This window comes from Stegostoma tigrinum, chromosome 31, assembly GCF_030684315.1.
Source record: "Stegostoma tigrinum isolate sSteTig4 chromosome 31, sSteTig4.hap1, whole genome shotgun sequence".
Classification (NCBI taxonomy): domain Eukaryota; kingdom Metazoa; phylum Chordata; class Chondrichthyes; order Orectolobiformes; family Stegostomatidae; genus Stegostoma; species Stegostoma tigrinum.
The window spans coordinates 37257121-37283514 of NC_081384.1; the positions used below are offsets into that span (position 1 = coordinate 37257121).

Sequence of the window (26394 nt, forward strand, 5' to 3'; positions counted from 1 at the left end):
TTCCCAGAAAACCTAACCTAATCCTGCCTAAATTGATCCAATCCACCCTTACCTAATCTTGCCAGACTACCCAATCTAGTCCACTCTGGCCTAGTTGAGTCTGTTTCAATCACATTCAACCCAGTTCTACCCAATGCAGTCCAGTCTAATCTAATTAAATCTTTAAATCACACTGTTGTTTCATTGTTGTCAGACGCCTATCATTCAAGCCAATTCTTCTAACTCTTACCCTTTGCGACTAGGTGCAGTGAGAAGGAACACACTTGGTACAAAGGACAGCGCTGTCAATCAGTTCTTACAGAGATTCAGCTCACGTGTATATTGATTGGGGCGTGCTTGCTCGTTCTTCTCCTATTCCTCACGCTGCTGGGAGCCTTTGCTATAAAACTACGGTCTCTAAAAAATGAACAGCAAACATTTGACTCCAGAAGGTTGGTGATGCATGTTCCCTTATCTTCAGATGAGCTGCTGGTGGATGTTTGCATTACAAGCCTTACAATGATACATTGCTGCCTATAGAACGCTTAACTTTGGTGCTTTTTGGAAATTTGGGCACTAGGTGTGGCTTGATGTAATGACCCGAATGGGGAAAATATGAAGGACAGGATATTAGCTAGAAAACCAGGAAAGCTCCCAATAGGTCCATTGAGACAGAGTAATAGAGTCATATAGCACAGAAACAGGCCCTTTGGTCCAACTCATCTATGCCAACCATACTTCCTAATCTGAATTAGTCTCATCTGGTTGCATTTGGCCCATATCATAGTCTTGGAGTCATAAAGTCCTACAGCACGGAAACAGACCATTTGGTCCAACCAGTCCATTCTGACCATAATCCCAAACTAAACTAGACCCACCTGCCTGCTCCTGACCCATATCCCTCCAAAACTTTTCCATTCATGTATATACCCCTCTAAATCTTTCCTCCCATATTCCTGTCCATGTCCTGTAGTGTCCAGAAATGTGCAGGCTCTGTAGATTCGCCATAGTAAATATGGGGATAGGCTGGGGTGATGGGTCTGGGTGGGATGCTCTTCAGGGAGGTTTGATGTAGACTAGATGGAATGAATGGCCTCTCTCTGCACTGTAGGGATTCTGATTCTATGATTTTGTGTCTTCTACTGTGAAAGCAGTTAACAAAATATTGTGATTTTTACCCATAATAAGTCTTCTGGTCTAATCCCCAAAGGGTCCATATTTACTTTTGTTATTCTCTGATTTTTTTTGACCACCAAGATCTCTGCAATATTTAATGCCTTGAGACTCTTGGGGTATAATTGAATATTTTACCAGGCTGACACGTAGTATTAACACTTGCGGGAAGTCAGAATGTCAGAAATCCCAAAGAAAAGCATGATTAAATCAGCAAAATTAATCAGATAAAAGTTACAAAAATGAAGAAAATAATGACACTCATTTGATTCAGTTTTGTCTTTTAGGAATGGAAATCTGCTATCCTTAGCTATTCCTTAAACATTCACACCCTCCATCACCAACATATGGTGTGTGCCATCTACAGGATGCACTGCAGCAAGTCACCAACAGCGCTATCTAAACCCACACTCTGTACCCCATGGAAGAACAAGGTTAGCAAATACCACAGTATGACAGTGCCCCTCCAAGCCACCATCTTGACTTGGAGATACGGATGGTCTTCTGCTCCTAGAGATGATGGGACTGGAGAGTGGGAATGACATATAATTCAACTTGATTGTGGCAAAACCAAACCTTTCCTTCATTCTCGCCTCACCAACAATACGTTCGGGTTGCTGAGGCCCACAGTCAACTTTGGCACCCACCTGCCCATTGAAGCCCTTAAGACCCCAAAACACTTTGTCCCTTGTCCTCCTGGTCCTGTAGGGCACATTTTCTGCAGTTGTAATCACATCTTCTGTGGCACCGCTGAGCTGAAGAGCCACCATCCCTTGACTGGCTAACAGATTTTACTAGGGCTGGAGTGGGAGATTGTATTTCTGTCATCAGGGTCTTGATTCCAGCTGGTGGTCTTGCTAGTGCCTGTTTGGTGTGTGGGTCAGTGGGCCTTGCCTGGCAAAGGCAGCATCAGCCTCTCACTGGCCCTCCAGCCAGCAAGTGACAGCCTTGACATCTGCAGAAAAATCTGCTCTGAGACACCCACTGTCACTAGATTAAAATCCTGGAACTCTTTTCCCAAAGGTCTCCCTGAAGTATAAGGAGATTCATGTAAATCATGAGTTTTTGTTTTCATTTATAGGTTGTGGATGTTACTGACAAGGCCAACATTTGTAGCTACTCCCTAACTGACCTTGAACTAAGTCGTGTGCTCGGTCACTTCTGAGTAGACCACATTGTGGGTCTGGAGTCACATGTAGGCCACACCACGTAAAGATGGCAGACTTCTTCCCTAAAGAACAATAATGAACCAGATGGGTATTTACAATAAATAACAATGCTGACCTGGTTGCTGTTAGGCTCGCTTTTAATTCCAAGTTTTTATAGAATTCAGGTTTTACCATCAACATGGTGGGATTCGAATCCATGTTCCCCAGAACATTAGTTGAGGACTTTGAATTACTAATCAAGCAATGTTACCATGATGGCTCAGTGGTTTGCACTACTGCCTCACAGCGCCAGGCGCCTGGGTTTGACTCTACCCTCAGGCTACTGTCTGTGTGGAGTTTGCACGTTCTCCCCATGTCTGTGTGGGTTTCTTCCCACAGTCCTTAGATGTGCAGGTTAGATGGATTGGCCAGGCTAATTTACCCATAGTGTCCAGGGATGTGCAGGCTAGGTCAATTAGCCATGGGAAGTGCAAAGATAGGGTAAGAGGGTCGGATGCTCTTCAGAAGGTCAGTGTGGACTTAGAGGGCTGAATGGCCTGCTTCCATGTGGGGATTCCATGACAGCACTGTCACTGATCTCATGTTTCTACCATTTGTAAGAGGGGAGCTGTCAATCTAGAATGAGCATGTGAAGAAAGAGATCTTAGACACCTCACTAGAGAGCTGTATTTGAGAACCTATACATATAGATGGATGTAGATAAAGTGTTACAGTACATAAAGGGTTGATAAGCCTTACTAACTAATCAGACCAAGCAGCTTCAGGGACAGTGTATGTGCAGATGCTCACAGCCTAATAATGTTCAGCTCTTGGTTGAAAGCACAATACAAAGCTCGAGTTGCTTCAGATAGGCTCCAGCAGTTCAACAAGGTACATCAGCAGCAGCTTCTCAGTGGCAATTAGAGATGGCTGGCAGATTGAAAATAATGACTTATCCCATGAAAGAATTAAAGAAAAATCCTCAGATCCACAAGACCAGAGAATTTATAGCCAAAGATTTTCAAGGAAGGTGGTTAGAACGCTAAAGATTTTCTCTCTATTAGTGAATTTTCTTTTTTTGGCAGGCAGTTTGCTGATATTATTCTGTTGTCTAAGAAATGTCAAAGAGGGAATTAAGCGAATTCTGGACCAGTTAGCCCAATATGTGTATGTTTCTGTACTATCAGATTATGACTATAATCTGTAATTAAGGATATGACACTTAAACACTCTAAAAATAGATGGGACTGGCAACAATTACCTTAAAGAAATGGTTGGGGCCAAGACGGAGAGGAGGAAGAGGGGGAAAGTATGTGCTGGTAAACTTAGACTTATTTGGAAGAGAGAATTGAAGTAATGCATAGAGAGAGGTTTTTGCCTGTTACATGGACTTCCAGAAGGTATTGGGTAAATTCTCTCATCTGAGAATGGTTTAGCTGAAGTTGAAGCTCACAAAGCCACATTTGCAAGTTTGTCAATGACAGGGAGCATTTCAGGTATTTTACATGGAAACATAAACATTCAGAGGGATACTGACTGAGGTGAAGCGAGCAGAAGAAACCTTGATAAGTAGATTTCGGTGTAGACATTTATAAAAATGCCTGGGATATGAATATAGGAGGCATGGTTAGTTAGTTTGCAGACGACACCAAAATTGGTGGTACAATGAACAGTGAAGAACGTTGTCTAAGATTACAAATAGATCTTGATTAAATGGGTCAATGCATTGAAGAGTGGCAGGTGGAGTTCAATTTGAATAAATATGAGGTATTGCATTTTGATATCACAAACAAGGACAGGGCTAATACAATTAAAGTTAAAGCCCTGGGTAGTGTTGCATATCAGAGAGACCTAGCGGTTCAGGTGCATAATTCTTTGAAATTTGTATCACAGGTAGACAGGATGGTTAGGATGGTATTCAGCATGCCTGTTTTCGTAGCTCAGATCTTTAAGTATAAGAGTTGGGATGCCATGTTGAGGTTGTACAGAACATTGGTGAGTCCTGTTCTGGAGAACTTTGTTTAGTTCTGGTTGCCCTGTTATACGAAGGATAGTATTAAACTGGAAAGGGTACAGAAAAGGTTTACCAGGATGTCGCTGGGTAAGGGAAAAAACATGGATGATAACTAGGTGTGGATCTAGAGGAACACAACAGGCCAGGCAGCATCAGAAAAACAGGAAAGTTGACGTTTCAGGTCAGGACCCTTTTTTTTCATTTCTGAAGAAGGGTCCCGACCTGAAACTTCAGCTTTCCTGCTCCTCTGATGCTGCCTGGCCTGCTGTGTTCCTCCAACTCCACACAGTGTTATCTCTGGCGCTAGCATCTGCAATTCTTGCTATCTCAAACATGGGTGATAATAAGTTTAGAGCAGGGTATGTTAATGTTCGAGAGCATGTCACTTTTAAGAAGGAGCTGCTGTTGGATGTCTTGAAAAACATTAAAGTAGATAAGGCCTGATGGGATCAATCCTAGGATATTGAAGGAGGCAAGGCAGGAGTTTGCTGGGGACTTGACAAAGATTGTTGTGTCCTCTTTAGCCACAGACAAGGTCCCTGAAGACTGGAGAGTAGCCAATCTTGTTTCTTTGTTCAAGAAGGACAACAGGGATAAGCCATGAAATTGTAGGCCAGTGAGTCTTACATCAGTGGTAGGGAAATTATTGGCGAAGATTCTGAGGGACAGGATTTACATGCATTTGGAAAATAATGGACTTATTACAGATGATCAGCGTGGCTTGTTTCACAGGTTTATTTGAGTTTTTGAGGAAGTAACAAAAATGATTTAGGGTAGGGCGGTGGATGTTGATTATGTGGACTTTACTAAATTATTTGAAAAGGCACCCACCCGTGGTAGGCTGGTCCAGAAGCTTAAGTTACGTGGGATCACATGGTGACTTGGTAAGTTGGATATAAAATTAGTTTGGTCATGGAGGACAGAGGGTGATTGTGCAGAGGTGTTTATCTGACTGGAGGTCTATAATCAAGATCAGTGCTGGGATCTCTATTGTTGGTAATATATATACATGATTTGGATGAAAATGTAGGTGGCCTGGTTAATAAGTTTGCAGATGACATGAAAGTTGGTGCAGTTATGGACAGTAAGGAAAAAAAAATCAAAGGATACAGCAGGATATAGATAAGTTGGAACGTTGGGCAGAGAAATGGCAGATAGAGTTTAATATGAACAAGTGTGATTGGATGCATTTTGGGAGGTCAAATTCAAGAGGAAAGTACACAGTTAATGCAGGACCCTTAGGAGGATTGATATACAGAGGGATCTTGCAGTGCAAGTCCATAGCTCCCTGAAAGTGGCATATAGCACAGAAACAGACCTTTAGTTCAACCAGTCCATACTGAGCATAATCCCAAATTAATCTCGTCCCACCTGTTCACTCCTGGCCTGTTTTCTTCCAAACCCTTCCTATAATGTACTTACCCAAACTAATCTCGTCCCACTTGCCCACCCCTGGCCTGTTTTCTTCCAAATCCTTCCTATAATGTACTTACCCAAATGTCTTTTAAATGCCATAATTGTACCCACATCCACCACTTCCACAGGAAGTTCATTCCACATGCAAACCACCCTCTGTGGAAAAAGATTGCCCCTCATGTCTTTCTAACATCTCTCCTCTCGCCTTAAAGATGCGTCCCCTAGTCTAGAAATCTCCCATCCTAGGGAGAAGACCATTAACCCTGCTGAAAACAGAAATGCTAGAGATCACAATGGGTCAGATAGCATCCTTGGAGAGAGCAAGCTAATGTTTTGAATTTGAATGACTCTTCATCAGAGCTCTGTTCTAGACTCGGAACATTAGCTTGTTCTCATTCCATCGATGCTGTCTGACTCTCTGTGATCTCCAGCATCAATTGTTTTCAGTACAGATTCCAGCATCTGCAGTAATTTGCTCCTACCACTAATTCTACCTGTGCCTGTCATTATTTGATAAACTTTTATCAGGTTATCTGTCAACTTCCTACAGTCCAGTGAAAAAGTCTCAGCTAATCCAGCCTTTCTTGATTACTCATTTGGGGAAACTTTCATTGTTTTCTTTAGAGAGCTGGAGGCTGAGAGACAACCTGATAGAAGTATATAACGTCATGAGAGGCATGGATAGGACGGACAGTTAGAGGATCTTTCCCAGGCGGAAATGTCAAACACTGGGGGCATAGGTTTAAGGTGAGAAATGGCAGCCCCACAGTGACTTAGTGGTTAGTATTGCTGCCTCACAGCACCAGGGACATAGGTTCAATTCCACATCTGGCTGTTTGTTTTCCCCATGTCTATGTACATTTTCTCTGGATGTTCTGGTTTCCACCCACGGTTAGGTGGATTGGCCATGCTAAATTGCCCTAAGTGTCCAGGGATGTGCAGGCTGTGCTGTTTAACCATGGGAAGTGCAGGGCTACAGGGGTAGGTTAGGGTGTGTGGGTCTGGGTGGGATGCTCTTTGGAGGGTTGGTGTGGACTCAATGGGTGGAATTGCCTGCTTCCATACTGTAGGGATTCTATGATGGGGGCGAGGTAGGTTTTCTGTCCACAGAGGGTAGTAGGTGTCCAGAATGTACTGCCTTGGTAAATGGTGGTGGCAGATACAATAGTAATGTTTGAGAGAGATTTAGCCAAATGCATGAGTAAGGATACAGACCACATGCAGGCAGATGGCATTAGTTTGCAATGGCATTATGGTCTGCACAGAAATGGTGGGCTGAAGGGCCTGTTCCTGTGCGGTACTGCTCTAAATTCTGTGTTCTATGTTTGTTACAGAAAAATATAAATCAGAAAGAGACCAGCTTGGGTTCCCATTTATGTTGTCCTTGTTGAGGCCAGATATGGCAGCAGCTGGGTTTTACAACATGTCCCTGTCTTCCCACTGTTGGGAAGCGGTGGAATTCCTGCTTCTGATCCGAATCCAGTGATGCTGACAGGCACAACTGGTGACCGATGTGTACTGAGCTGGAAGGCTTTCCAACACTCATTATCCAGATTCAGATTCAGAAGTAGAGAAGTGCAGCTCCTTGGGCAAAATGGTAAACATTCTGGGGATGAGTAAAAATGAATCATGCCGAGTGTTGTCAGGTTTCTACTGTGACAGGGAATAGAGAAAAAAAACACTTCATAATGCAAATAAACCCTATTGTGATGCATTAAACTGGTTTAATTTGTTTGTCTCTTTTCCTGAGCTGATATCTTTGGTCTCTAGATGTCAGTGATGTGATCAACCAACATTGTGTTTATACTTTGGGGCGGAATGTGAGCAGACTGGGTGCAATGAGAGAAAGTAAAAAGTAATCCAGGCTGCTCACTCTGGATAACACATTTTAAACTAACTGGTTTAAACTTTCTCAGAGCATCTGGGGCTCTGGGGACCTGCATTAGCCTGGCTAGCCCAATTGTCAAACAGAATGCTCTAATTGTAGATATTCAGGGGTCAAATGGACTAGATCATTGGCTGCAGCTGAGATTCTAACATGTTCTTTTATTTATTTAGCAAGCTGTGGATTTCCTCAACACCACACATCAACTCTTCTTTCTTCTCTGAAATAAGCCAGCAGGGAAGTTGTTTCCCATTGGCTAGCCATACCCCCAACTCTCAATCCACACCGATCAGTGAGAATCACCCGACTCAGGTAATCACTCCTTCTGATGATTTATTCTGTCAATTCTTCCCTTTGAGCTTCGTTTGTCTTGAGTTGCCTTTCCCGAGTTTGTTTCTCCTTTTTGTCCTTAAACAATGCTTCCCAGATAGCAGCACCATCTTAAATTTGATTTTAAAATTTCATTAGTATGTTTAAATCTCTCCCTAACTCTATAACCTTGCCCCATCACGACAGCCCTTCAAGATATCTGATCTCCTGGTTTTATTGCTCCAGTATTGGTGGCCACACCTGAAGGTGCCTGGACCCCAAACTCTGGAAATCCCTTCCTAAACCTCTCCACCTCTATACCCATCCACGTTTGCTTCAGGATTATCCTTAAAATCCACCGTTTTTCCCAAAGTTTTTGTCTCTTTATGTGGCTTGACTGCAGATTTTATTTGGTAATCACTCCCCAAAGACGCTATCTAATGCAAATTGTTGTTAGCTAATTGTCACCACTCTGCCTAACAGATAGTGATATGTGTTCTTTAGATTCCTTGGATTTCGTAAAATTGTGCAGAAACTATTATTGCCGCTGCTTCACTGAAGTTTCTTCCTTTATCCCCTCTTTCATCCAACACAGCCTCCCCCCGTATGAGCTCATTGTGTTTCAACCAAGACTCATGGCTCCATTTCCCAGCCCAAATCTCTCTCTTCATGTGCTGTGGTTTATCTGGCTCCCTCTGCTCTCCTCCTATAATCCACATTATGTTTTTCATTACAATTATAAGCCTGTAACCTAATATTAATGCAGGAAGCCCTGAAGATGTTTCCTTTCGCAATTTTTAGGAATGCAGCAGTTCCACTCTGTAGATTTGTAGAGTCATACAGGATGGAAACGGACCCTTCAGTCCAACTAGCCCATGTCGAACATAATTCCAAGCTAAACTAATCCCACCTGCCTGCTCCTGGCCCATATCCCTCCCATATGTTTAGCCAACGGGGATTAATCCTGAGGATGGTTAACAAAGGAGATGTCACCCAGTGGCTATTCTCCACTTGACCATCTGTGCTGCAGTGTTGCAGGGCAAAAGACTAGAGATATAGGGACTGTTTTCCTTAAAGGAGAGCAGGGTAAAGCAGCATAAAGTAATGTTCACAAATACAAAGTGATCCAATATACACAGGTAAAAGCTGTTTCCTCTAGCAGAAGGATCAGTTACCGGAGGACATGGATTTAGGGTAACTGACAAAAAAGAACAGGAGGGAAGATGAAGAGAGAATTTCCCTAAGTTGTGTTGCAGTCATCTGAAATGCACTACCTGAAAGGATCGTCAAAGCAAGCATTCCAAAGGGAATTGGTTGGATCTTTGGAGAGGACAATTTGCAGGTTTCGTGGGACCAGCTGGATGGCCCTTCCAAAGATTTGGGACAGGTGCAGTGGGTGGAATGGCCTTTTCTGTAAGTGCCAACCTTACATGATCGATGCTGAATTGTGAAAAATGCACAAAACCACCGGGAGGTGGAGACATAATGGTCATGTCCCCAGGCTGTAATGCAGAGCCCAGGCTCTGGATTCTGAGTGAAAATCCCACCACGACCAATAGCAACATTTGAATTCAATAAAAATAGAGGATAAGGACCAAAAACTGATTTAATGCACCCACATGTGATTGTTGTAAAAACCCATCTGGTTGATTAATGTCCTTCAGAAAAGGAAACCTGCCATCCTTACCTGGTCTGACCTCCATAAGACTTCAGACTCATAGAATGTGGTTTATTCCTCATTGGCCATGGGGGGAAAGTTAGGATGGATAATAAATGGTGGCCTGCCAGCAATGCCCTTAGCCCACAATCAAATGATAACTTCCTTTAGTCATTGTATATCGAAGAATTTGTGAGACCCACAAAGCACTGGAAGACTGAGTATAAAGATTATAGGAAATATGGGGAGGAGGAGTCCATTCGGCCCATAGAGCCTGCTCTGCCATTCATGTTTGAGCTGGTTAAGCCTATGCTCTTGAAGTTTAAGAGAGTGGGGGGTGATCTTATTGAAAGATGTAGGATTCTGATGATGACATTTACTTTCACAAGCTTCCTTGGAATCCTATACCGTTCAAGAAGACCACTTCATGACTTTTGCAGCCACTTCCAGGAAGACCTTAGGATGTAGGTCAGCTTCAGGGATTGTCAATGTTTTGCATTGGATTTTCGACAATGTTTGGAATGCTTCTAGTTTCAGCTAGTGTGAAGGAAGGTACAAAATATTCTTTCAAAGTATCTGCCATTTCCTTGTTCCTCATCAACTTGCCAATCTGATCGTCTAATTGACGATTATTTACTTTAGCTACTCTCATCCTTTTTGTGTGCCTGTGGAAGATTTTAGAATCTGCTTTTATATTTATTGCTTGTTTTCTCTAGTATGCTAATTTCTCACATTTTTTTAGTCATCCTTTGCTGTGTTCTAAAACTCTTTCAATTTTCTAGCATATTAGTAATATTTACAGAATTGTACAACTTTAGCTTTAAAATGACACCTCCCTATCTTCCTGAGTTAGCCGTAGACAATGCATTCTTCTTCCTTTTTGTTTCTCAGTGGAATGTATGATTGTTGAAAGTTACAAAATATCTCCTTAAATGCTTGCTGTTGCTGTCCTACCTTTGCCCATTCTTCTTTAGCCAACTATGACTGTGTCCCCTTTTAACTAGCTTTATTTACTAGGCAGTTGTTTTAAACATAATCCATCAAACTAAAATTCTACCAGAGATAATGGGAACTGCAGATGCTGGGGAATCTGAGATAACAAAGTGTGGAGCTGGATGAACACAGCAGGCCAAGCAGCATCTCAGGAGCACAAAAGCTGATGTTTCGGGCCTAGACCCTTCATCAAAAAGGGGGATGGGGAGAGAGTTCGGAAATAAATAGGGAGAGAGGGGGAGGCAGATCAAAGATGGATAGAGGAGAAGATAGGTGGAGAGGAGACAGACAAGTTAAAGGGGCAGGGATGGAGCCTGTGGAGGTGAGTGTAGGTGGGGAGGTAGGGAGGGGACAGGTCAGTCCGGGGAGGATGGATAGATCAAGGGGGCTGGATGAGGTTAGTAGGTAGGAAATGGAGGTGCGGCTTGAGGTGGGAGGAAGGGATAGGTGAATTGAAGAACAGGTTAGGGAGGCGGGGACGAGCTGGGCTGGTTTTGGGATGCAGTGGGAGGAATATGAATTGCTGTTTCTGCAACCTTCGGGTGGCATTGTTGTGGAACTGCAGGAGGCCTAGGATAGACATCTAAGGAATGCGAGGGGGAGTTGAAATGATTGCAACTCATATTCTGCTTGGGAACGCTGCAGCCCAATGGTATGAATGTGGATTTCACAAGCTTCAAAATCTCCCATCCACCTACTGCTTACAGTCTCACCCTGGCTGAGGACCAAATCTGCAATACCTAGCCTCTAAGGACAAAGTATCTGAGTAACCTTTCCCCTTCTAGGAAAGGAACTAGGCCATTTATTTTTCTTCATTTGAGATCACTGGCTAGGCCAGCATTTATTGCCCATTCCTAATTACCCAGAGAGGAATTAACAGTCGACTATATTGCTGTGGGTCTGGAGTCACATGTAGGCCAGACTTGGTAAGGATGGCAGAATTTTTTCCCTAAATTACATGGGTGAACCAGATGTGTTTTTCCAATAATCAACAATGGTCATCATTAGACTCTTAATTTTTGATTTTTATTGAATTCAAATCCATCTGCTGTGGTAGGATTCAAAGCCAGGACCCCAGAACATTGACTTCAGGATTAACAGTCAGCAATAATACCACTGGACCATTATTTCCAGCATTTGACCCTTTAAGCCTGCTCTGCCATTTGTTAATATCAAGGTTGATCTGTTTGTGCTCTCAACTCCAATTTCCCACCCACCTCAATAATTTCTGACACCCTTGTCTATCAACAATCTATCAAATTCATCATTGACCAAAATCAACTACTGGTTTGTGGGCAATTTGTACCTGCATGCACAGGCTCGAGTGAGGTGTGAAAAGTAGAGCTAAATACTGGCTGACTGGTACTAGTTGTGTACTTGAACCCAAAATGACACTTAAAAAGTGTTCAGAGAGCTTAGCCCACTGAGTCAGTGATAAAAACTGTGAAGGCTCAGATTTTGTCACCAATATCTGTTGAATAAACGGATATCAACTGAGCACTACAATGACCACAGGCTACACAGGAGAAAAATGAATAAATTCACAATGCAGTGAGTGCTGCAGACATATGAAGTTGAGCACAGTGCTGTGCGCATTAATAGTGTCCACACAGCCTGTCAATGTTCCAAAATATGGAAAAGCAGAGGCCACATGACTGTATCTTTGAAATGATGGGAGCAGTTCCATGAACAACAGATTCTTGTTAGGTCAGTAGGAAGACAGGGACAATCCTGCTAGAATCTCAGACTCACAAAGCTCAGAAAGTGGCCATTCATCACATCCTGTCTCAGCCAGTCTTCAAAAGAATTATCCAATTTACCTCACCCTTTGATCTTTCTCCAGAATCCTGGAAACCTTTCGTTTTCGATTACTGATTCAATCCCCTGGTGTAAGCTACTGGCAAAAAGTTTCTAACCATCACAAACTGAAATAACTCAGTCTGACTGACTTTTTAATCATTTATTGGATCAAAACAAACATAGTTTTGAACATTTTATTTAATTTCTCCATCACCTGCTTTGCTCTGCAGCAAACAACTTTAGCTTTGTAGTCTGTTTATGTAACTTAGATCCCTTATCTCATAGAACACTTTAATTTTCCTGCTCTAAAGCATTTGGATGCAAGTTAAAGTGTGGTGCTCAGACCTGGTTATAATACTCTGGTGAAGGCTTCATAAGTGATTTTAAAAGACTTAACATAACTTGCCTGTTTTCAATTATACTGAAGTTCCTTTGGTCATAAGGTCACAGATCCAATCTGTTAGCTTCCAAGCACCTTGACATTGCCCTGCCACATTTAAAACAAAAAGTTTCAGTCAAATCCCTGGTCTCCTGGTTCTTACACTCCTTTCAAAACAGCGTCAATTATATTATTTCAATATTGACCACACAGAGGAGGACGCGAAAGAGAAGTTTGAACAAGGCAACGGGAATCTCAAACCGAGCACACTAATGCATCATGTGCCTGTCTGATTCACTCAGCCGCATTGTTATTGCTGGTTTGGCAGACTGTTATTTGAATCTACATTCCAAGAGATGGAGCTCCGACTCTCTAATGATTCCTGCCTAGCTGATGCTGCTTTTCTTTAACTGAAGCCTCATCTTGCAAAGGTTGTGGGATGGAAACAATCCCGTGTTTCCACTCTTAAGCAGGGCAGAAACTGCGGATTAACATTCCTCCCACCACTGCCACCACAAAAAATTACACAGGCCCCCATTTCTTGTCTCACTGTAGCTGGCGCAGAGCCACTGTTTCTTTTACCTCAATTACAACAATCCATTTTCTGTTTCCATTAACTCAACTCAATGAACCAATGTGATGTGTCAATGTGATTTGGTGCTGTTCGAATGTAAGACCTGTCTTTTTCTGGCCCTTGGCAGGTGTTTTCCAATTCTTTTCAGGGAAGCTTTAAATCACAGCAGAATGTGCAGAAAGAGGGTTTGACCAGAAGCCATGGTGAAGATATGGCATTGAACATTCAAAACACTTGGATTTCAAAGTGTAATGGAAATGCTGAGGTAACCTCATTCCAAAAGTTCTCTCACTTCAACCTCTCCCAGCACAAAATGTATAGACAACTCAATCTCAATTTGTGCATTTCAACATTTGCTGTACTTGTTGTGAAGCCAGCATGACAACTTGCTGCCAAACTTCAGAAACAACTTTAAAAAGTCCAAGCAGTACTGCAGAAACTCAACAGGTCTGGCAGCATCTGTGGGGGCAGAAACAGAGCTAATGCTTCAAGCCTGATATGATCCCTCTTCAAAACTTACGTCCTGCAGATAACTAAGTTCCAAAGAATAGTCATATTGGACTTAACATATTAAAACTCTGTTTCTCTCTTCTCTGATACTGCCAGACTTGCTGAGTTTCACCAGCAGTTTCTGTTCTTTGGTGCTCAACATCAATACTGTCTTGTTTTGATTTCTAAAGCGCCTCAGTGTCTGCCACTAACTGGCGCACAGGGGTTAGAATCAGAGAATTCCTACAGTGTGAAAGAGGCCATTCAGCACATTGAGTCCACACCAACCTTCCAAATGTCATCCCACCCAAATACACCCCCTTCTCTATCCCTGTAACCCTGCATTACCCATGGCTAACCCACCGAGCCTGCACATCCCTGGACACTGTCAACAATTTCGCATGGCCAATCCACCCTAACCTACACATCTTTGGATGGTGGGAGGAAACCCACGCAGGCATGGGAAGAATGTACAAACTCTGTGGAGACAGTTGCCTGAGAGTGGAATCGAACCTGGGTCCCTTGCGACATGAGGTAGCAAGGCTAATCACTGAGCCACGATGCTGCCCAAAGCAGTAGGCTCAATCTGTAAAGGAGAAAAAGGCTTCCTGAGAATCTATTTGTCAGGCATCATTTAGCTTCCTTTGTGCTCATCAATGGTGTTTGATTCGTACGTGCGCATGTCAGATAGGAGGTACTGTGGGCACTATCTGTATATGGCAAGCATTTACACTACCACTTTCTACACAGATTCTAATAATACAGCCCACAAAAACGTTTCTTCCTGTGCTAACATTTTCAAATTTAACCCCTACCTGAACCCTTCAAATCTGAACACGATATTGATCAGCACGAAGGGCCCTGAGTGAGCGCTCTTTGACACAGCGGTAATGTCCCTACCTCTGAGGCAGGAGTCAAATGTTCAAGCCCTGTTGACTCAAGAGGTGTGCAACAACATCTCTGATCAGGTTGATTAGAAAGTAACTAAGTCAACTTTGCTTTTTGAGAATGGTAGGAGCCATCGGGGAGTGGGGTGGGGATGGGGGGCAGTGCAGTGGTTTATCTCCCCTTGCAACTCCGTTTTGATTTAGCCCCCTTTCTCTCTCTCTCTTCCCCTCGTTTGATGGTCTGCATTGCCCTTAATGGGGCTTTTGCATATAAAATAATCAATCAGAAAAATGGGTGATTTACTGCAGTGGTTAGTAGATGAGAAAATACCACTGATGGAAAAAAAATCAGCCATGTATAAGCACACTTCTGGATATTTAGAAAAGAAGAATGGACCCTCAGTGAGATTTCAGGGATAATTCCTTACATTTAAAAATCAAAATGATTCCAAGTAAGAATCTAACAGTAACACTGCACCTTATTCTTGGGGTTCACATGAACATGCTCACACTTACCCCTTTAACTTAATTTCAAGCACTGATCAATAAAAACTTCACAGGTATGAAGATGAAAAAATGGTCAATTCAGCAGTGAATCACCGCGATGCTTTAATTGGCAACTGATCGATCATCTGTCAGCAGCATCCCCGAGTATCCTTTCACAGCATCCTGTAATGTGATTGTAGTTTTCTATGTTAACTTACATAACATGTACCACAGATAATGGAGTCCAGATGGAGTCAGATATGTAGAAGTTTATTAACAATTAACTGTGCACTGATTTGGCATCACAGACTTGCATCTACAGTCTAGATCATGCACTTATTTTATATTGCAATTACATTATAGGCATAGATGACTGACTGACTAACAGACTGACTAACAGGACTTGTTAGCTGTTTGCTAATAGACTGTCCAACAATCTCACAAGCAGAATGACTAGCAGACTGTCCAGCACTCTGGCTATCTGTTTGCCAGACTAACTGAGTATACAGAGTATAAGATGGAGTCCACTTGTACAAAAGCATCACATGTCATGATGTCATTTAGCTTTCTTAAAGGTCTCATGCCTTCCTGATATCTGAATAATAATACAATACAGCGCCTCTTATACCTTACTGTAAAACAGACCTGTTAGTTACTTTTACAGGATCTTATTGACCTATAAATTATCCCCTTAATACAAAACGCCCAATAGGATTTTGAATTCTTTGCTGAAAGCAATATTAACAACAATTTGCATTTATATAGCTTCTTTAATGCAATGCAACTCCCCAAGGTGTTTCACAGGAGCATTTTTTATAATGAAATGGTCTCGAGATGTGTCTGAGCTTTACAATGGCCCAGTACTTCCTTCCTGTGTATGGTCTTCTTTCTCTTTGTGAAACAGCTTGCCACATTCCACACTTTTATTTCACTTTTAAAAATCTTTCAGCCTTGTAAAATGTTCAGCGAAAAGAAATTTGTTTGTTTTGGAAATTTGGCTGAGTTTTAGCAAACAACCTGTATTCACACTTTGGGGCAAGGCTTCTCAAAGTGGGGGTCAGGAATAAGGTGATATCTGAAATTCTGGTGTCATAAGCTTTGGGGAAAAAAAGAAATTAGTGTGCAGATCCAAGAAGCAATTAGGAAGGCGAACAGAATGCTATCCTTTATCACAAGGTAAATTGAATGTGGAAACAAAGATGCTATGCTTTAGATTATACAGGGTGTTTGTAGACCATGTCTCAAATACTGTGTGCAGTTTTGGTCTCATTATATAGGAAGGATGTAAATGCATTGCAGGCAGCTCAGAGAAGGTTTATTAGATTGAGAACAGGAATGAGTGAGTTGTCTTATGAGCAAATGTTGGACAGACTGAACTTGTTTTCACTGTATTTTAGAAAAGGTGGTTTATTTTAATTGTATCAGATCCTGTATGATCTTAACAAGATGGAATTGGGAAGGATGTTACCTCTTGTGGTTCAGCCCAGAGGGTAGAGCGTAAACAATAGGAGTCGCCCTGTTAGGACAGAGATATAGGGGAGTTTCTTTTCATTGTGCAATTTTGGAATGTTCTGCCTCTAAAGGAAGTGGATGCTGAATAAATGCTAGGTGGAGGTGTTCTTCAGAAGTGTCACTGGAGCTGAAATGTTATCTCTGCTTTCACTCCACAAACCTGCTGAGATTTTCCAGCAAATTTTTGTTTTTGCTCCTGACTTCCAGCATCTGCAGTTCCTTGTTTTTTTAGCTGTAGATCCATTCTTGCTAAGCAGGGGAGGAAATAGGAGCGTGGAATTGAAATGAAAACAGATCAGCTGTGATCTTATTGAATGGTAAAAACAGGCTCGAAGGATTACCTACCCCTGCTCCTAATTCATATGTTTATATTCATGTCACTGTCATAGCTTGAACAGCAATCTCAAAACAGAGGAAGGACAGCATTGTGGCTCACATGATATCTGCCTTTCTTTACTAATACGTCACTGTCTCTACCAAAGCTATAGATAGAGGTAGTAACAACATCTCATAGTTTCCAGCGCACTAATGGTTGCATAAGGAAAATTGCTGAGTCTGGTTATGCAAACAAGACTGCCATTAACTTTTTTCCCACAGAGTGAAGCAGATGATGCCAGCACTCAGGGGTTTGCTGTCATCGTAGGCTTTCCCATAGCACATGGTGCTGTTGACCAAATTGTACATCACTTTTGTTACAATCCCTGTAGAGGCAGAAAACTTTTCACAGAAGAGAGAGTAAGAACTGCTGATGCTGGAGTCAGAGATAACACAGTGCGGAGCTGGAGGAACACAGCAGGCCAGGCAGCATCAGAGGAGCAGGAAAGCTGATGTTTTGGGCTGGGGCCCTTCTTCAGAAAAAATCTGGAGAAGGGTCCCGACCCAAAATGTCAGCTTTCCTGCTCCTCCGATGCTGCCTGGCCTGCTGTGTTCCTCCAGCTCCGCACTGTGTTATCTCTTTTCTAGAAAAGACACCTGAATTTCCAGTGACTGATTGGAAGAATTGTACAAGAAGATTTAAACTGTTACTTTTTGTTTACTGAAACAAATGAGCTAAAAGCAACATTATCGAAACAGTATTTTAGTTGGCTTTTTAAAAATTCATTCATGGGATGAGGTTATCACTGTCTGGGCTATCATTTATGGCCCATCCCAGAGGGCAGTTAAGAGTCAATGACATTGCTGTAGAGCTGGAGTCACATGTCGTCCAGACCAGGTAGAATAGAATCCCTGCAGTATGGAAGCTAGCTATTCGCACCATCAAGTCAATACTGATCTCCCTCCCCACCCCAAAGAGCACCCCTTCTAGACCCACCCTTTTTCCACCTAACCCTGCATTTCCCATGGCTAACCCACCTAGCCTGCACACTATTGGGAATTTAGCATGACCAGTTCACCTAACCTGCACATCTTTGGACTGTGAGAGGAAACCGGAGGGCCTGGAGGAAACCTGCACAGACATGGGGAGAATATGCAGACTCCACACAGACAGTCACGCAAGGTTGGAATTGAACCTGGGTTGCTGTGGGGCAGTAGTGCTGAACGCTGAGCCACTGTGCCCTAGGTAAGGATATCAGTTTCCTTCTCTAAAAGAGCATTTGGAAACCAGATGGGTTTTCTCTGACAATGGCTTTGTGGTCATCATTAGACTCTTAATTCCAGATTTTTATTGGATTTAAATTCCACTATCTGCCATATTGGGTTTTGAACCTAGGTCCTCAGAATATTAGAGATAATGGGAACTGCAGATGCTGGAGAATTCCAAGATAATAAAATGTGAGGCTGGATGAACACAGCAGACCAAGCAGCATCTCAGGAGCACAAAAGCTGACGTTTCGGGCCTAGACCCTTCATCAGAGAGGGGGATGGGGGGAGGGAACTGGAATAAATAGGGAGAGAGGGGGAGGGGGACCGAAGATGGAGAGTAAAGAAGATAGGTGGAGAGAGTGTAGGTGGGGAGGTAGGGAGGGGATAGGTCAGTCCGGGGAAGACGGACAGGTCAAGGAGGTGGGATGAGGTTAGTAGGTAGCGGGGGGTGCGGCTTGGGGTGGGAGGAAGGGATGGGTGAGAGGAAGAACCGGTTAGGGAGGCAGAGACAGGTTGGACTGGTTTTGGGATGCAGTGGGTGGGGGGGAAGAGCTGGGCTGGTTGTGTGGTGCAGTGGGGGGAGGGGTTGAACTGGGCTGGTTGAGGGATGCAGTAGGGGAAGGGGAGATTTTGAAACTGGTGAAGTCCACATTGATACCATATGGCTGCAGGGTTCCCAGGCGGAATATGAGTTGCTGTTCCTGCAACCTTCGGGTGGCATCATTGTGGCAGTGCAGGAGGCCCATGATGGACATGTCATCAAGAGAATGGGAGGGGGAGTGGAAATGGTTTGCGACTGGGAGGTGCAGTTGTTTTTTGCGAACTGAGCGGAGGTGTTCTGCAAAGCGGTCCCCAAGCCTCCGCTTGGTTTCCCCAATGTAGAGGAAGCCGCATCGGGTACAGTGGATGCAGTATACCACATTGGCAGATGTGCAGGTGAACCTCTGCTTGATGTGGAATGTCATCTTGGGGCCTGGGATGGGGGTGAGGGAGGAGGTGTGGGGACAAGTGTAGCATTTCCTGCGGTTGCAGGGGAAGGTGCCGGGTGTGGTGGGGTTGGAGGGCAGTGTGGAGCGAACAAGGGAGTCACGGAGAGAGTGGTCTCTCCGGAAAGCAGACAGGGGAGGGGATGGAAAAATGTCTTGGGTGGTGGGTTTGGATTGTAAATGGCGGAAGTGTCGGAGGATAATGCGTTGTATCCGGAGGTTGGTAGGGTGGTGTGTGAGAACGAGGGGGATCCTCTTGGGGCGGTTGTGGCGGGGGCGGGGTGTGAGGGATGTGTTGCGGGAAATGCGGGAGACGTGGTCAAGGGCGTTCTCGATCACTGTGGGGGGAAAGTTGCGGTCCTTAAAGAGCTTGGACATCTGGGATGTGCGGGAGTGGAATGTCTTGTCGTGGGAGCAGATGCGGCGGAGGCGGAGGAATTGGGAATAGGGGATGGAATTTTTGCAGGAGGGTGGGTGGGAGGAGGTGTATTCTAGGTAGCTGTGGGAGTCGGTGGGCTTGAAATGGACATCAGTTACAAGCTGGTTGCCTGAGATGGAGACTGAGAGGTCCAGGAAGGTGAGGGATGTGCTGGAGATGGCCCAGGTGAACTGAAGGTTGGGGTGGAAGGTGTTGGTGAAGTGGACAAACTGTTCGAGCTCCTCTGGGGAGCAAGAGGCGGCGCCGATACAGTCATCAATGTACCGGAGGAAGAGGTGGGGTTTGGGGCCTGTGTAGGTGCGGAAGAGGGACTGTTCCACGTAACCTACAAAGAGGCAGGCATAGCTGGGGCCCATGCGGGTGCCCATGGCCACCCCCTTAGTCTGTAGGAAGTGGGAGGAGTCAAAAGAGAAGTTGTTGAGTGTGAGGACGAGTTCAGCTAGGCGGATGAGAGTGTCGGTGGAGGGGGACTGGTCGGGCCTGCGGGACAGGAAGAAGCGGAGGGCCTTGAGGCCATCTCCATGCGGAATGCAAGTGTACAGGGACTGGACGTCCATGGTGAATATGAGGTGTTGGGGGCCAGGGAATTGGAAGTCCTGGAGGAGGTGGAGGGCGTGGGTGGTGTCACGGACGTAGGTGGGGAGTTCCTGGACCAAAGGGGAGAAAATGGAGTCCAGATAGGTGGAGATGAGTTCGGTGGGGCAGGAGCAGGCTGAGACGATGGGTCGACCAGGGCAGGCAGGTTTGTGGATTTTGGGAAGGAGATAGAAACGGGCTGTGCGGGGTTGGGGAACAATGAGGTTGGAGGCTGTGGGTGGGAGGTCCCCTGAGGTGATGAGGTCGTGAATGGTGTTGGAGATGATGGTTTGGTGCTCGGGTGTGGGGTCATGATCGAGGAGGCGGTAGGAGGTGGTGTCGGAGAGTTGGCGTCTGGCCTCGGCGATGTAGAGGTCAGTGCGCCATACTACCACTGCGCCACCCTTGTCTGCGGGTTTGATGGTGAGGTTGGGGTTGGAGCGGAGGGAGTGGAGGGCTGCCCGTTCTGCGGGGGAGAGGTTGGAGTGGGTGAGAGGGGTGGAGAGGTTGAGGCGGTTGATGTCTCGACGGCAGTTGGAGATGAAGAGGTCGAGGGAGGGTAGGAGGCCTGGGGGTGGTGTCCAGGAGGAGGACTTGTGTTGGAAGCGGGTGAAGGGGTCAGTGGAAGGAGGGTTAGGTTCCCGGTTGAAGAAGTAGGCATGGAGGCGAAGACGGCGGAAAAACTGCTCTATGTCCGACCGTGACCAGTCCAACCTGTCTCTGCCTCCCTAACCGGTTCTTCCTCTCACCCATCCCTTCCTCCCACCCCAAGCCACACCCCCCGCTACCTACTAACCTCATCCCACCTCCTTGACCTGTCCGTCTTCCCCGGACTGACCTATCCCCTCCCTACCTCCCCACCTATACTCTCTCCACCTATCTTCTTTACTCTCCATCTTCGGTCCACCTCCCCCTCTCTCCCTATTTATTCCAGTTCCCTCTCCCCATCCCCCTCTCTGATGAAGGGTCTAGGCCCGAAACGTCAGCTTTTGTGCTCCTGAGATGCTGCTTGGCCTGCTGTGTTCATCCAGCCTCACATTTTAGTATCCTCAGAATATTACCTGTGTCTCCGGGTTAACAGTCCAGCAATAGTACCATTACCTCCCCTATTTATACTTCAAAAGTCAAAACAGATTTCCTATTTGACTTTTAAATAATCAATAATTCACTTCCATCAGTAAATGTCTTACTCTTTCAAAGCTGTCCTCAGCTCCGAATTGCTTACTCATTTTCTAGCTGGATAATGTCTAATCCACAAGCTAATGAAAGTTACCCCAGAGACTATTCTTTCGAGCCAAAGCTAAATAAATATTCCAGCCTCATTTTAAATCCTCATAAACACATTTTTTCAATATCATTGTCATTGAGCAGCAATAATGACCAACCATCTCTATTTCTCTGTTTACTTTTTCTTGTCCACTTTTTGGAGGACTGGCCATGCCTGTGCGGTTTATGGGTATCTTAGGAAAATCTGCTATCTTATCGTACACCGGCTTGTTATGTACTGTTCCCCTCTCAAAGTACATCTCCATGGCAATTGTGAATCCCATAGGCCCTCTATCCAAGTAGAAATGTCAATCACCTATCTGCTAGAGCCTCAAATCCATTTCAACATAGAATTAAATAGACAGTCTCAATTATAACCATTTATGAAACCTGATATTTTAAAGATATTTCTGTGAGATTTGGAGACTAGCATTCTGTACAAATTCAGCACAGGTCCTTCAGCCTGTATACTTTTCATTGTCACTAACATCTTCTTCCTCATGAGAATTAGATATAGTTCGTTTATATAGATGCTAAATACAGGTGTTAGGATGACAAGGATCAAAGGGCATGCTGAGCAAATGGGAAAGGAAGGCTGAGTTAGATTAGATTAGATTCCCTACAGTGTGGAAACAGGCCCTTCGGCCCAACGAGTCCACACCGTCCCTTGAAGCATCCCACCCAGACCCACCCTCCTATAACCCACATGCCCCTGAACACTGTGGGCAATTTAGCATGGCCAATCCACCTAGCCTGCACATCTTTGGATTGTGGGAGGAAACTGGAGCACCTGGAAGAAACCCATGCAGACATGGGCAGAATGTGCAAACTCCACACAGACAGTCGTTTGAAGCTGGAATCAAACCTGGATCCCTAGTGCAGTGAGGCTGCAGTGCTAACCACTGAGCCACTGAGCCACCGTGCCACCCTCCATCTCAGTTAGCCTAACCATCAGTTAGATGGTTAGCCGTGATTATACTGATTAGCAGAGAAGGCCCAAAGAGCTAAATGGCCTACTCCTGCTCTCAGTTTTTATGTTTCTAAAATATAACAGTACAAACCATCAGTAAATGCACTTTCCAACTTCCAATTTATAAATTCATGTAGTCCATGCAAAAATACGCCAATTGCCCTGTCTGTTCCTTTAACATCTGGAGGGCATACTTTTAAGGTGAGAGGAGAAAAATTTAAAAATGGGCAAATTTTGTTTTTACTCAGAGGGTGGTTTATATGAGGAATGAGCTGCCAGAGGAAGTGGTAGATGTAGGTACAGTTACAACATATAAAAGATGTTTGGATAAGTGCATGAGTATGAAATGCAGGCAAGTGGGATTAGTTTGGTTTGGGAACATGGTCGGCATGGACTAGTTGGTCCAAAGGGTCTGTTTCCATGCTGTATGTCCCTATGACTCTACGATCTGTACCATGCACCTTTGGCTCTTGTGGTGATCCAAGATGTTTTTCCCTGGTGGCTGAAGCCTTGCTGGGTGAAAGGTTGCTCACTGTGAATTGAGGAGGTAGCAGTGGTGCTGGAGAATGGCTTCAAGGAGCTGAGATTGAGATTGAAAAACCTCAGTAGATTACGATCCCATCTGTGTTGGAAAGTACAGGGCAGATGGTGACCTAGTGGTATTATCGCTAGACCTATTAGCCCAGAGACCCAGCTCTGGGGTCCTGGATTCAAATCCTACCATAGTGGATAGTGGGATTTGAATTGAATTGTTTAAAAAAAATTGGAATTACTGATGAGCATATAACAGTTGTCAGGAGAAACCCATCTGGTTCACTAATGGCCTCAAGGGAAGGAAATCTGCCATCCCTACCTACTGTGGTCTGCATGTGACTCCCAACCCACAGCAATGTGGTTCAGTCTTAACTGCCCTTTGGAATGGGCATTAAAAATGCTGACCTAGACAGTGATGGCCCACATCCCTTGAACAAATAAAAGTAAATGCTCCTTGAGACTCTCTTTGCCAGGTTTTCCAATGCACCAAACATTCATTTCTTCTGTCGTCTGTTAAAGTTGAATAAGTAAGGTCACCATAGTCAGGCCAAGCATTAAGCTGCTCTCTCATTAAAGAGAGAGATGACCAGTGTTGGTTTAACCTGAAGGTCACCACACCTCAGGTAAGGGGAGATGTTGAGAGGGAGAGTCCTTTGTGATAAACTCATGCTGGTGGTATCACAAACAAGCCATCCAGCTAACTGAGCTAACCTGCCTATCATGTTACTACTGATAATAATTACAATAACCATCTTCAGTCTCCCATCAGGAATTGATGAATGACATGTGTTGGTTTATTTAATACAATATAACACGGCATAAGTCACAAAACAGACAAGACAGTGAGCCAAGATAACAAAGTGTGGAGCTGGATGAACACAGCAGGCCAAGCAGCATCTCAGGAGCACAAAAGCTCACATTTCGGGCCTACACCCTTCATCAGAGAGGGGGATGGGGAGAGGGAATTGGAATAAATAGGGAGAGAGGGGGAGGCGGACCGAAGATGGAGAGAAAAGAAGATAGGTGGAGAGGAGAGTATAGGTGGGGAGGTAGGGAGGGGAAAGGTCAATTCAGGGAAGATGGACTGGTCAAGGAGGCGGGATGAGGTAGTAGGTAGGAAATGGAGGTGCGGCTTGGGCTGGGAGGAAAGGATGGACGAGAGGAAGGGCAGGTTAGGGAGGCAGAGACAGGCTGGTTTTGGGATACAGTGGGGGGAGGGGATGAGCTGGGCTGGTTTTGGGATGCATTGGGGGGAGGGGACGAACTGGGCTGGTTTTGGGATGCAGTGGGGGAGGACGAGCTGGGCTGGGTTTGGGATGCAGTGGGGGGAGGGGGTGAGCTGGGCTGGTTGTGTGATGTAGTGGGGCGGAGGGGACGAACTGGGCTGGTTGTGGGAAGTGGTGGGGGAAGGGGAGATTTTGAAGCTGGTGAAGTCCACATTGATACCATTGAGCTGTTCTTGCAACCTTTGGGTGGCAACATTGTGGCACTGCAGGAGGCCCATGATGGATATATCGTCAGAGGAATGGGTGGGGGAGTTAAAATGGTTCGCGACTGGGAGATGCAGTTGTTTATTGCAAACCGAGCAGAGGTGTTCTGCAAAGCGATCCCCAAGCCTCCGCTTGGATTCCCCAATGTAGAGGAAGCCACACCGGGTACAGTGGGTACAATATACCACATTGGCAGATGTGCAGGTGAACATCTGCTTGATATGGAAGGTCATCTTGGGGCCTGGGATGGGGGTGAGGGAGGAGGTGTGGGGGCAAGTGTATCACTTCCTGCGGTTGTAGGGGAAGGTGCCGGGTGTGGTGGGGTTGGAGGGGAGTGTGGAGTGGACAAGGGAGTCACGGAGAGAGTGGTCTCTCCGGAAAGCAGACAGGGGTGGGGATGGAAAAATGGCTTGAGTGGTGGGGTCGGACTGTAGATGGCGTAAGTGTCGGAGAATGATGCGTTGTATCCAGAGGTTGGTAGGGTGGTGTGAGAGAACGAGGGGGATCCTCTTTGGGCGGTTGTGGCGGGGGTGAAGTGTAAGGGATGTGTTGCGGGAAATGCGGGAGACACGGTCAAGGGCGTTCTCGATCACTGTGGGGGGGGAAGTTGCGGTCCGTAAAGAACGTGGACATCTGGGATGTGCGGTAGTGGAATGCCTCATCCTGGGAGCAGATGCGGCAGAGGCGGAGGAATTGGGAATAGGGGATGGAATTTTTGCAGGAGGGTGGGTGGGAGGAGGTGTATTCTAGGTAGCTGTGGGAGTCAGTGGGCTTGAAATGGACATCGGTTTCTAGCTGGTTACCTGAGATGGAGACTGAGAGGTCCAGGAAGGTGAGGGATGTGTTGGAGATGGCCCAGGTGAACTTGAGGTTGGGCTGGAAGGTGTTGGTGAAATGGATGAACTGTTCGAGCTCCTCGTGGGAGCACGAGGCGGCGCCAATACAGTCATCAATGTAACGGAGGAAGAGGTGGGGTTTAGGGCCAGTGTAGGTGCGTAAGAGGGATTGTTCCATGTAACCCACAGGAAAGGAGGAGGGTTTTTCCTTCTGGGAAATGGAGTGTGTCCTCAGACAAGGAGGAAGAAGATGATGTTTCTGAGCAAGGTGACACCAGCAGCAGGTAGTGATGTGACAGACAGGATTATAACGCCCTTCCCTACAATGAGATTCCAACAGTGGGACTCTGAGTACAACCAGAACTCTCTGTCCAGAGCAACCTATAGCCCCCAGACTGCTGGATGAGATGAAAAATGTTGCAGCACTTTGGCATGTTGGGTGGATTGCTTGTTGCTCCTTTGCATAGAAAACAGGAGGACCAGAAGGGGTGGAAGGTGTTGGTGAAGTGGATGAACTGTTTGAGCTCCATTGTACCCGATGTGGCTTCCTCTACATTGGGGAAACCAAACGGAGGCTTGGGGTCCACTTTGCGGAACACCTCTGCTCGGTTCACAATAAACAACTGCACCTCCCAGTCGCAAACCATTTTAACTCCCCCTCCCATTCCTCAGATAACATGTCCATCATGGGCCTCCTGCAGTGCCACAATGATGCCACCCGAAGGTTGCAGGAACAGCAACTCATATTCTGCTTGGGAACCCTGGGGCCCTATGGTATCAATGTGGACTTCACCAGCTTCAAAATCTCCCCTCCCCCCACTGCATCCCAAAACCAGCCCAGCTCGTCCCCCCACCCACTGCATCCCAAAACCAGCCCAGCTCGTCCCCTCCCACCACCGCATCCCAAAACCAGCCCAACCTGTCTCTACTTCCCTAACCTGTTCTTCCTCTCACCCATCCCTTCCTCCCACCTCAAGCCACACCTCCATTTCCTACTTACTACCTCATCCCG

The 26394-nt window shown here is 45.3% G+C and overlaps 1 protein-coding gene across 3 annotated transcripts in view; it reads left to right on the forward strand.

Annotated features, from left to right (window-relative positions):
• LOC125466328 (uncharacterized) overlaps positions 1–26394 on the forward strand; it is an 88221-nt gene that overhangs the window by 54524 nt on the left and 7303 nt on the right. For 2 of the 3 annotated variants that reach the window (XM_048560688.2, XM_048560687.2), the window contains exons 3-5: positions 243–431; positions 7789–7927; positions 13455–13592. In XM_048560688.2, the coding sequence (XP_048416645.2) occupies positions 243–431; positions 7789–7927; positions 13455–13592 (466 nt within the window). The remainder of the gene's footprint in view (positions 1–242; positions 432–7788; positions 7928–13454; positions 13593–26394) is intronic. The other variant, XM_048560689.2, reaches the window with a different exon arrangement.